The following is an 11,299-nucleotide window of genomic DNA, read 5'->3' as shown; positions in this document are numbered from 1 at the left end:
TCAGGTTTCATGTCTCAGCAATTAATAACATCAAGATGTTGTTGACATCACTTTTGAAAATAATTATGCAGCAGAAATCTTGCTGGAACACTCTGCTATCTTAGCAGCAAATGCAGCTCTTGGGGTTTGTTTTCAGAACCCCTCTTTACCTTTCACTGTTTTTGTTGCAAACATTGTAGTCCTCTTTCAATCATTAAATGTGATGCATCATTTTCAATGTACAAAATGTGTGAACCAATGAACACAAACAACCCCACAATCTTCTACTCACTTTGTCCATATTGTCCATACTGATATCCTGTGACAGGGTCCATGCTATAACCAGTGGTGCTGTATGTCGGTGGGCAGTATGACTGAGATGTAGGCAGGCTGTCTAAACTTTTCATATGTTCTAGTCTTTGACTGCAACTAGCTGATACTGTTGTGGTTGGTTCTAAGCCCCCAGTTAAAGGCGACAGAGCATAGTCAGTTTGGGGCTGGTGAGGTACACCACCATGGTTAGTCAAGAGGCCCATTACCTAAAACAAAGAAAGCAGAAAAAAAACTGTTTAACAAGCTTGGGGGGGGGGAAACTTTATACAAGCATAAAAGGAAATAGAATTATGCCTAAATAGGTACTTATGTATGATTTTTTTTAAAGTTTTTATATAGTGTATAGGGTACCTCTGCAGAATAGCTCAGACAACTTTAAAAAAATTATCTCATGTTCTTGAAACATAACATTCCATAGTTTAAAAAAGACAGGCAGAATTGTCTCAACTCACTGACTTCACAGACTAAGGCCTTCACAGACTAAATCTTCAGAGGACTGCACTAAAGAATCTTAAATGGAGCTAAAAGCAACCTCTACCAGATAGTGGGGTGGATCCTCCTATCCCATCCTACCATGCTACTACACCAGGTTTAAAGTTCTCCTCCAGTAAAAGACGTCTTTCCGCAGCAGCTACTATGGTATAGGACAAGACAGACAGACAAGAATCTGGGAGTCTGCTGGATGAATTTTGTCAGCCTAACCTTCCTTGCAAAATTGTTGTGAGAATAATATGGAGGAGAAGGTAATAATGTAAGCTACTTTAGGTTCTCATTCAGGAGAAAGGCAAGGTTTATATGAAGTAAATTAATAAACAAATTTGCATGCTGCTGCCTTTGTGAAATCTACAGCTGTTGAATGAATATGAATGCATTAAAAAGAGAGCACAGTAAATCCATCTATTTCTGGATGAGCAAACTTTTGGAAGCTTTGAGTGATGATGTCAAAAAAATAAGCATGAAATCCATACTGCAACTTTCCTTACACTTGATTGGGAAATGATGACTTTATATTTACAAGGGAAACTAAAACCAGTTGGGAGATCAAACACAGCCAGAAGAACTAGCAAAGCTTTGCTAAAGTTCAAGGAGAGAGGGGTTTTGTTTTTTGTCAACAGACTCTCAGACATTAAAGAAAGAAAAAGCCATTAGTGATGCTGTAATTTTTTTTATGCTCAAACCTTAAAATGAAAATATATTTCTTGAAGGACAATTTGTGCTTTCAGATGCCTTCTTAATCGACTGTTCACAGAGTAATCAAATATTGTTAGGAGCTATTTATGACTTCCATTTTGCTTATCTATCATGACTTCCAGTTTTGAAGACTTAACATAGATGATCCCAAATACATTTATTTCCATACAAGTCTCACTGTTATCAAGAGACTAAATGTGCTCAGAATTGTGTCTTCACACATTTCAAGTTAATCAATGTCAGCATTATCCTTACAAATCATTACAAAAACTGGTAAAAAGACATACTAGTTTAGTATATAGCATCAGTTATGCTACAAGTGAAGAGCTAGTTTTTATGTCACAAATCCCTTGATTTGTTTTTGCTGGTACATAGGGCTGCCTCTCTGGCATTTGAAAAAAAAAATATTACATAGTACTAGATTTGTTAATTAAAATGTATTTGGAGAATAATAAGTATATTCCAGTGCTACTGACATATGTGTTAGCGTCAGGAGAGCAAGTGTGTGTGTGTGTGTGGGGGGGGGGAGTAAAAACTAAAGGCACAAAAATATGTATGGAAATCATGGAATAAACCAAAGCAGTATGGGGTCAGAACTCACAAAGGGAAAAACCATGCAGAAAAGTCCCCCATTAAAGATTGTACTTTAAATGTCTTATGCTCCTGACAGCCATGGATTCTAGTAAAAGTCTCTAAGAAAGTGATCTGACCCTCTGCTTTCTTTGAACTGCAGCCATAATAAAAATTATTTTAAAACACACACACTGCATTTTTGGTGTGGAACTTCTACTCCAACGTGTTTAACAGGGGTTTTAGGTAATCTGCCGTTTTTTCCCTAACTGCCATTATTTCCCTCATCAACTTTGAAGCAGTCAAAACAACTGGGATTTTAAATCTCCGGAAGAGTTAAAAAAAAAAAAAGCATTACATAAATTGTGAAACAGGCTGAATGTTTTATGCTATGTCAAGGTTAATGGCTCCCTGCTAATAGCCTATAAGAAAAAAATCCACAGAAAGCCAACATAGCATTAACTAAATAGGTTTCACAGTAAACAAACTCTCATCTTTTCCAACTAAAGTCTCTTCAGAAATAAAACACCCTCTATTTAAAGTCCATATTTGAATGCCAGAATCGGTTGAAATCTTCCTTCCAAGTCCTCAAAGAATGGCTGGTGCAGCACAGTGCTCAGAGAAAGACCTTATGGTCTGTGAAGTACTCAGCCAAATCTTACCTCAAAGCCTGGAGAATGTTTCTGGGGGTTTTCAATGGTAAAAAAGTTGAGAAAGGCTGCATTAAGTGATTTTCCTAGGCAAGCTACTCTCCCTCAGCCTCAGTAACCCATCTGCAGCACACAGGGTTGGACGCCCCAGCATCCAAAGCGGCCGTACCCACCCAAAGCAGCCAAGGCCACAGCACAGGGGGGAGGGGAGGCGTGGACGCACCGGTTGGTGAACACACTGCAGCGCTGGCTGCTTCGGGCGAAGTGTCCAACCCTAGCACACACTACTATTCATGAGACTCTCCAGTTCATCATGAGAGCCAGTGGGGTGTAGGATAGTGGTTAAAGTGTCAGACTAAAATTTGGGAAACCCAGGTTCGAATCCCACTCATACCATGGAAGGTTGTTGGGTGACCTTGGGCCTGTCACATGATTCTCAGTCTAGCCCTGGCCTGGGTAGCCCCAGAGAAGAGAGAAATTAAGGGAGGGAAAAGTTATTTTATCTTGCTGCAATACTGTTTTGTAAAACTTGGCTGGGCTGTGTGTAAGGAAAGGAAGACAGAAAGGCTAGGCTATTGGGAAAAAATGTCCTGCAGTCTGTTGATTACTGTATCAGCTATCAGCACGGTGGATCAGTTGTTGTTAAGCAAGTTTGCTTCAGTTTTGGGGAAAGGGAAGTCTAAGCATTCCTACTGTGTTTTTTGCAGTGTCAGACTGCCCTGCACCCCAAATGGCTGCAGCCAGAACTACATTTTAAAATAAAAGGAAAGCTGTTCAGCAGGATGCAGCATGATGCAAGCTTTGAGGCCCTTCCAGCTGACTTCCTCAAGCTGTGGCCAGGGTGGACCACACCACACTTTTTGTATATTGCTTGTATATTTATACTGGCCCTATTAATAATGGTAAAGGTAAAGGTATCCCCTGTGCAAGCACTGAGTCATGTCTGACCCTTGGGGTGACACCCTCTAGCGTTTTCATTGCAGACTCAATATGGGTACTCATTTTACTGACCTCGGAAGGATGGAAGGCTGAGTCAACCTTGAGCCGGATGCTGGGATTGAACTCCCAGCCTCATGGGCAGAGCTTTCAGACTGCATGCCTGCTGCCTTACCATTCTGTGCCACAAGATGCCATATTCATGATCTGGAGATCACCTGTGTGCAGATTTGGTACTCTTATTCCTACTCCACCTTCACCCTCATTGAAATTGACAAATGTGATGTTTAGTGAACTGGGTTAGGACAGCCCAGTGTGATATTATGATTATAGTGCTAGGGCTAGGATCTATAAGACCCAGATTCAAATCCCCATTTTTCCAAGGCCACTGGGTAACCATGGGCCAGTCTACACTCTCAACCTAACCTACAAATCAGGGGTATTATGAGGACAAAATGGAGATGATGTTGCAAGTCAATTTGGGTCCCAACTGGGGATAATAGAATGCATGACTAGATAGATCATAGATTTCTGGTGGGTAGTCATGTTGGTCTGAAGCAGCAGAACATTGAGTCCAATGGCACCTCTAAGATCAATAAAGTTTTGTTCACAATATAAGCTTTCATGTGCAAGCACATTTCTTCAAATATTGATAGGTGTAGCCTAGCAGGTCTGATTTTATGTTTTTAGGCAAGGATTAATAGATTTGTGTCTACACAGAGATATTTGTCTGTTGAGACCCCATTATAGACTTTTCTCATATTATTTTGCACTCATTGAACACCTCAAAGTGAACTATGGGCCACTGATAGGCAATAGAATGTGTGCAGACTATTGCAGATATATATGCCTGGTATTTAATTCATTTAGCAGAACTCTATAAACCCCAGAGTAATAGCAGCTCCCACCTATAGTGCCTTAGAGACACAGCTTCTAAAACAGAATTATACCCTCCTTAGTCCATTGAAGTCAATGTGCTTATAAGGATGTAAGTCCAAATAAGATTGCACTGTAACCTTCTTTTCAATAATTACCATATAATCATGCTATGTGACAGAGCATCAGAGAGCTTAGCCTCAGGAGGTCATGTTAGCCTTCCTGGCTAACCATCATAAATATTCTATGGATCATTTCCCTTGAAATCCAAAACTTGAATACTAGGAAATACAGTAGTGCCTACTTTTGAGCAAATAAGTTTAGGACTGGGCCATTTGTTTTTCAAGACTGAAAAAAGAAAAAAGAAAAGAATATTCATTTGTAGTCTAAGTTAACATTTACATTGAAAATGACAAGGCTGGGAGGTGTTTAGTTTGGCATAACCTTCACGATTTGATTGGAGTCTAAAGCTCAGATTATGTATCAGAAAGCTAAAATTGTTGAAGGAACTGCACACACCTACAATTCCCATTCCTGTGAACAATGACTTGATTTGTAGTTTGAAAGAATGGCAGTCTATGTGACCTTGCTAAAATTCTTTTGAAACAACTCCTGTAAAAGATAGTTGTGCAATTGGTACAAATAAAAAGCGCCAACTCAATGACCCTGCACAACCCAGTTTGCATGCATCACTCATCAGGCTCAATCCCATCTACTATTATTGGTTGTTGTTGCTGTTGCTGAGTGCTGCAACTGACTCCACCCACACCTATGTATTCCAACCTGAAGATCTCCCAACATAACAACTGATTTACCATCAGAGATCAGTACCCCAGGGGAAAATGGCTGCTTTAGAGGATGAACATTTTAGCATTACATCTTGACTGACGTCCCTTCTCTACCTAAATGCTGCTTTCCAGAGGCTTCACCCTAAATTTCCAGGAATTTCCCAGCCCAGAGTTAGCAACCTAATCATTTTGTCTCTGTGCTTATCCGTATATTCCATCCAAAGCCACCCCAAACTTCAAAATACTTTCTTGCTCTATGTTTGCAAGTGAGTAGGCACAGAAACTAACACCTGGCTCTAGGGAACTGCACGTCCCTTTTTTTCTTTAATTTTTAATCCAAAATGCAGCAGACAGCTTTCAAGTATACCACCAAATTAAGCAATGACCTTACACACATGAAAACAGAAGTTTGAAAGCCAGCTGTCAAATTCATCAATGCCATTGGCATCATATACTTTTACATACTACTGATGGTGGAATGGTATCTTACAAGTAAGCTTGGATAAGGAGCTTACTCCATCATGGGTCACAGTGCAAAATCCAGAAAGATATCATTGGAAATTCCTTGGCATCAGCCCCAATAGAAATCCAACCTATCACACCTTTATCCTGCTGATCTTCTAAGAAGTTCAGGATAGTGTCTGTGGCTCTCCTCTCCATTTTATCCTCAAAATTACTGGTTGTCCAGTCCTTCCTAAACTGAACTACCTTGGGGAGGTCTTTCGTGCTCTTTTACATAGGTCAGAGCCATTCTTTCCACATATATTCCAATCACAGCATATTATTTCCAGTCCAATTCAGTCAACATCTGGTCAGGTCAACTGGGGATACAATGCCAATATATTAATGAATCTTGGATTAGATGCCACCTAGTTTATCAGAACTCGATTAGCCTTCTATCCCACTCATCTTTGAGGCTTGCTGGAAAAATAATATTAAGTCAGACTGTCATATCAAGAAATATTTTCAGACTTTTGGATTCATGCTGCAGTTGATTAGCATCTAAGTAATTTGATTTTGTGAACTTTCTCTTTGAAAACCATAAAGGAAGTAGCCTGAAGGCAGAAAGTCTCTCTTCTGGTATGTGTCATGACCTTATAGCACCAGTACAAGGAGTTACAGGAAGGGCATGGTTGGCTTCCATCTAATCACTTTGTTAGTAAAGCTATGAAAGGATTTATCCTGAGATATGCTGAGCTCTTACAATTCCCAGGACTTTTGGAGGGAATAAATGGCATACAATAGGAAACTGACATAACTTTAACTTAACTTCATACCATGCCGGTTGAATTGCATGGGATAGATAGACAACAAATATTTTACATGATATCTGAGTAACATATTTGAGAGCCACTGTGATGTAGTGGTTAATATGCCAGACCAGGAATAGGAAGCACCAGATTCAAAAAACCTGTACACTGTAAAACTCACTAGGTAATCTTGGGCCAATCACACATTCTCAGTCTGATCTACCTCACAAGGTCATTACAAGAATAAAACGGAGCAGCGAGGAACCATATGCCACCCTGAGCTCCAATCAACTATAAAAGAAGGAAGGAAAAGTCAGAATCCTATGTAAGACACAGCATAGTTTCATTCTCTTATTCTTTTCCAGAAAATGGTCCTATTTGCATGACCCATTATGATAACACATAATTTTAACCCAATAGCTAGTTAATGGAAACATTCTGGCATTCATAAGGTTTTATGGCATTACTGTTTTATTGTGATTTCATTATATGCATTAAGAGCCATATTAATTTAGCCTTTTATCATTATAAGTTTTAGTGGCTATACTCTCTGAATTTCTAAATATGGCCCAAAAGATTGATGCAAGTATGAGAAATATACACTATATGCCAACCCTTTTGAGCTGTTTGTTTGGAAATGGATTTATGTCCTTTAAATGGTTTTAGAAAGCCTGTGAATAAAAGACTCAGAGGTTCACTCAGATTTCCGTTTACATGCCCTGTGGGCTTAATTCAGCTCTGTCTAGCACACTGGAAGCAAGAAATAGATTTCTATTCAGCTGAACTGTCCTACACCCTTTAGGCTAGAACCTAAAATCCCCTGATGTCAAAGGTCAAACCACGTGCTACGTATTGTACGCAATTAAAGCACACCAGAAAAACTGTGTTTTTTTGTGTTGCATATAACGTCAAAAATTTCACGATGTTAAACATCCTCTGATTATAAATCCAGGCTTTCAAGCCCCACAGTGTGGCTCTTCCAAGAATTATGGTAGACGTAAAACATCAAGCATTGTCAATATAGCCCATCATGGAAAGATCGAAAGCATGCAGTTCAAATTATTCTAAAAACCATCCACAGGTTCTGGTTTTAAACAACCTTCTTTTATTTTAAAAAGACCAAGCAGGATGATGCTCTGAAGTGGGACACAAAGAATTGTGAAAGACAACTTTCTCCTCAGATTCCAGATCTGATCATTACTATTTTCAGTTTATCTATCAAATGTATTTCACCCTTCTCTCTAATACTGTTTATCTAGCACACAGGTGTCCAGATTTAGAATACTGGTTTTACTAATAAATGCTATGGGGGGGGGGGGTGAGATAAAAGCACCATTTCTCTAGGTCCAGTATAAATGTATATTGAGGTCCCTCACAGACATAGAAACTCACACAATCCCATTCTATATATAAAATCTCATGAGTTTATTTCTGAAATGACATTTCAAAAGATCATATCACGGGCTTGCACCTCTCTCCTCCTACAGATCTTCCATAGTTAGTCTCCCCTCTCCATCTTGGCCTAAGGGAAGAAATCCCACAATGCACTGAAATGATTTTGTGTTGTAATATTGAATAATAACAAATGATTCTCAGCTGATGCGAACAATGGTCCCCATAACAGCTTAAAATCTGATCTTTGATGTTTAAGAAGATTCAGTTGATGAAAGTTTTAGATGTATTTAGGGAACATCTTTTTTATTATTAAATTATTATAGGAAGCTCCTTTATCATCAACAGTGCCAATCCATTCTATTTTGATGGGTTTTTAAAATCATTTAAATGAAATGTGATGCTACTTAACATAGCTGGTATTTTAGCAACTCAGACCCTACTGATGGTATCATAAAATCCTCATATGTTTTAATTCATCTACGCATGCCTGCATTTAATATGCTGTGTGACCATGTCTGCAATTAATATGATTTATGAGAGACAAACATGTGCTTTATGTGGGGTGCTACAGTGATACATTTCCCCCCCTCCTTTCCCTGATTGAAAGATTTAATGAAACAGCACAAAGAAAATTGTTGGCTGTTAACGTATTAAGTTGAACTGACAGGCTCATGAGTAAACTTTGGTGGAGTTAATGATATCCTCTTATCTGACCCTGACACATTTGCGGCATGTAATTTACAGAAGCTCTGTCCAGGGAATCTTGACAAATGCTCCTAACGATGTCAGGGCAGTGTTCCATTCTAATGTAAAACAGATGTGGGTCAGATACCCTCATTCATCACTACACTGAATATTTCAAACTGCTGCTAAGACGGATGGTATTACCTGCTGTTAACTCTTTTCATTGTAAGAAAACCATCTTTTCTAGTGTCCCACCCCACCACCTAAAAGGACAACCAAATGATCACCTTTGCTTGTAGTCCATCTCTATAGATTCTCATGGGAACTGCAACTTGCCTCAAGGATTTGCAGCTTTAAAAATGATAGTCTCACCTCAGCCATGAACTGAGGTTAGCAAGCCACTATCTTTTAGCATATGGGCATAATAACACTGAACTTTTGCCGTGATAATATGTGCAATATATTCTGAAAACTCTGAATGCATCGTGAATATGATTACTTATGATTAGCGCCATCAGTGATTAGTACTCATTAGTAATAATTAGAGATTAATACGATTACTATCATTCCTCCTACTTTACTACATTTGGCGGGGGGCTGCTCTTGAAGATATTTCATGATCTTTAGTTGCTGAAAAATGCAATTGCTGGAGTCCCCAAAGGGATTCAACATAATGATCCTATGAACAGGTGTTCTGCCACCAGCACCGGATTCCATTCTGGGTCCACTAGTATCAGCCTACCTGAACCTTAAGATTCATGCATGGGATCCTTATACATAAACCTGCTGCACAAGGATAATGTCTAATGAAAACAGAAATGAGTTAAATATTCCTTACTACTATTTATTATTCAATATCGAATTTTCATAGCTGGCATCCTGCATGCAGAAGACTGGCAAGGCAGGACTCCTCCTGAAGCTTGTGTCAGTTAAGATGGATGCAGACGGAATTTACCGTAGTCTGTTTAGAGTTAAAGAACCTGGGCAGAGAGTCCCTAAAATAATAATAGTGCAAGATAAGTGTGCATATTTCTTACAGAGCCCTTAGGAATCTTTTCTAATATTTACCACCACTTGTTGCAAACTAAAGTAGAAAGCAAATTTCAACATATAGGTAACCTTGTTGACAAGCTAAATAGGTCATCTCCCTAGTATAATCTAACTACAATCTTCTCTGATTCTGGTCTTTCTCAAACATCCCTAGAACACGCTCAACAAGAGTTTACATTTTCTGGAATGAAACTGTTTGCTTGACTGTTACATAGCCCTCTTACTGAACTGTGCTCAGGGAAATGGAAAAGCCTACATAAGAGCTTTGCTAATTCCACTAAAATCAATGACATCATTGGATTTTGGATTCGAGAGTATTTGGATTCAATGACAGGGACCCAAGGAGTGCAGCAATGATGAAAATGGTGTAAAAAATCTCACTCAAAAAACTACAACATTAAAGCAATCGTCAGAAAACCCTTTTCAAAATATACCAACAGATTGCTATCTTTCAAGGCACACATGAAACACTAATTTTTAGGAGCCAAATGCTTATATAGGATTGTACAGCCTAATTTGAGGTAAAATGCTTAATAAGAATCAATGTTCTCTGAATCCCTAACTATGATCTTAGGGAGGCAAGGCAGCATGGTATAGTCTGATCTTGTCAGATCTTAGAAACTAAGCAAGGGAAACCACCAAGGAGGATTCTGCGGAGAAAGGCAGAGTCACTGGAAATGTATAGCATTTCACACACACATAATCTTGGTAGTGCAGATTCTTTGGAACTTTTTAGCATCTTGCCCATCCTGTGGCTTGTGCATATTCCCTTTAATTGAGTTTTGAATCATCTGAATCCTCAGCATTCAATAAAACCTGTGTTCCAAGTGGGCATGTTGAAGTTACAAAACTGATAAAAGAACTCCAACATCATGAGACTTTTGCAACAGTGAGGAATATTTTTCTCTCTTGGCTGAAAAGCTATTAGAGATGTATATTCTAAGTATGGTTTGTATTTCCTAAGCTACATAGCATCTTGTGTAATTGCATTGCCATCAACTCCTGTCCATTTGAAAGAATTTAAATGTGGACTTGTGGATCTCCTGACACAAATATGCAATCTATCATTAAATATGCCTCTGTTCCTGAGGACTGGAAGGTAACTAATATAACAACTATATTTTAAAAAGGTTCCAGAGGAGATCCAGGAAATAACAGGCTGATTGGTCTCATATCAATACCAGGTAAGTTTGTGGAATCCATTATTAAAGATAGAATTAGGAGGCACAATGATGAACAAAAGCTATTGAGGAAGGATCAGAATGGATTCTGTAACGGAAGATCTTGTCTCACTAATCTGTTAGAGTTCTCTGAGAAGGTGAACAAATATGTGGACAAAGGAAACCCAATAGATGTTATTTACCAAGACTTCCTGAAAGCTTTTGATAAAGGTCCTCATCAAAAGATCCTAAGTAAACTCAACACTCATGGGATAAGAGTGGGCATCAGCAATGCAAATGAGGTTCAACATTGATAAGTGCAAAGTAATGCACATTGGAGCTAAAAATCCCAACTATAAATACATGTTCATGAGGTCCAAACTGGCTGGTACTGACCAGGAGAGAGATCTTGGAGTTGTGGTAGATAACTCACTGAA

At 38.8% G+C, this 11,299-nt stretch overlaps 1 protein-coding gene across 2 annotated transcripts in view; it reads right to left on the bottom strand.

The window, feature by feature from the left end:
- PAX3 (paired box 3) overlaps nt 1-11,299 on the bottom strand; it is a 127,648-nt gene that overhangs the window by 1,729 nt on the left and 114,620 nt on the right. For both annotated transcript variants that reach the window (XM_077348925.1, XM_077348924.1), the window contains exon 8: nt 272-518. In XM_077348925.1, the coding sequence (XP_077205040.1) occupies nt 272-518 (247 nt within the window). The remainder of the gene's footprint in view (nt 1-271; nt 519-11,299) is intronic.

Source organism: Paroedura picta, chromosome 8 (assembly GCF_049243985.1).
Source record: "Paroedura picta isolate Pp20150507F chromosome 8, Ppicta_v3.0, whole genome shotgun sequence".
NCBI classification, from domain to species: Eukaryota; Metazoa; Chordata; class Lepidosauria; order Squamata; family Gekkonidae; genus Paroedura; species Paroedura picta.
Note: the sequence above shows the minus strand (reverse complement) of the source record. Positions and strands in the feature narration are given on the sequence as shown.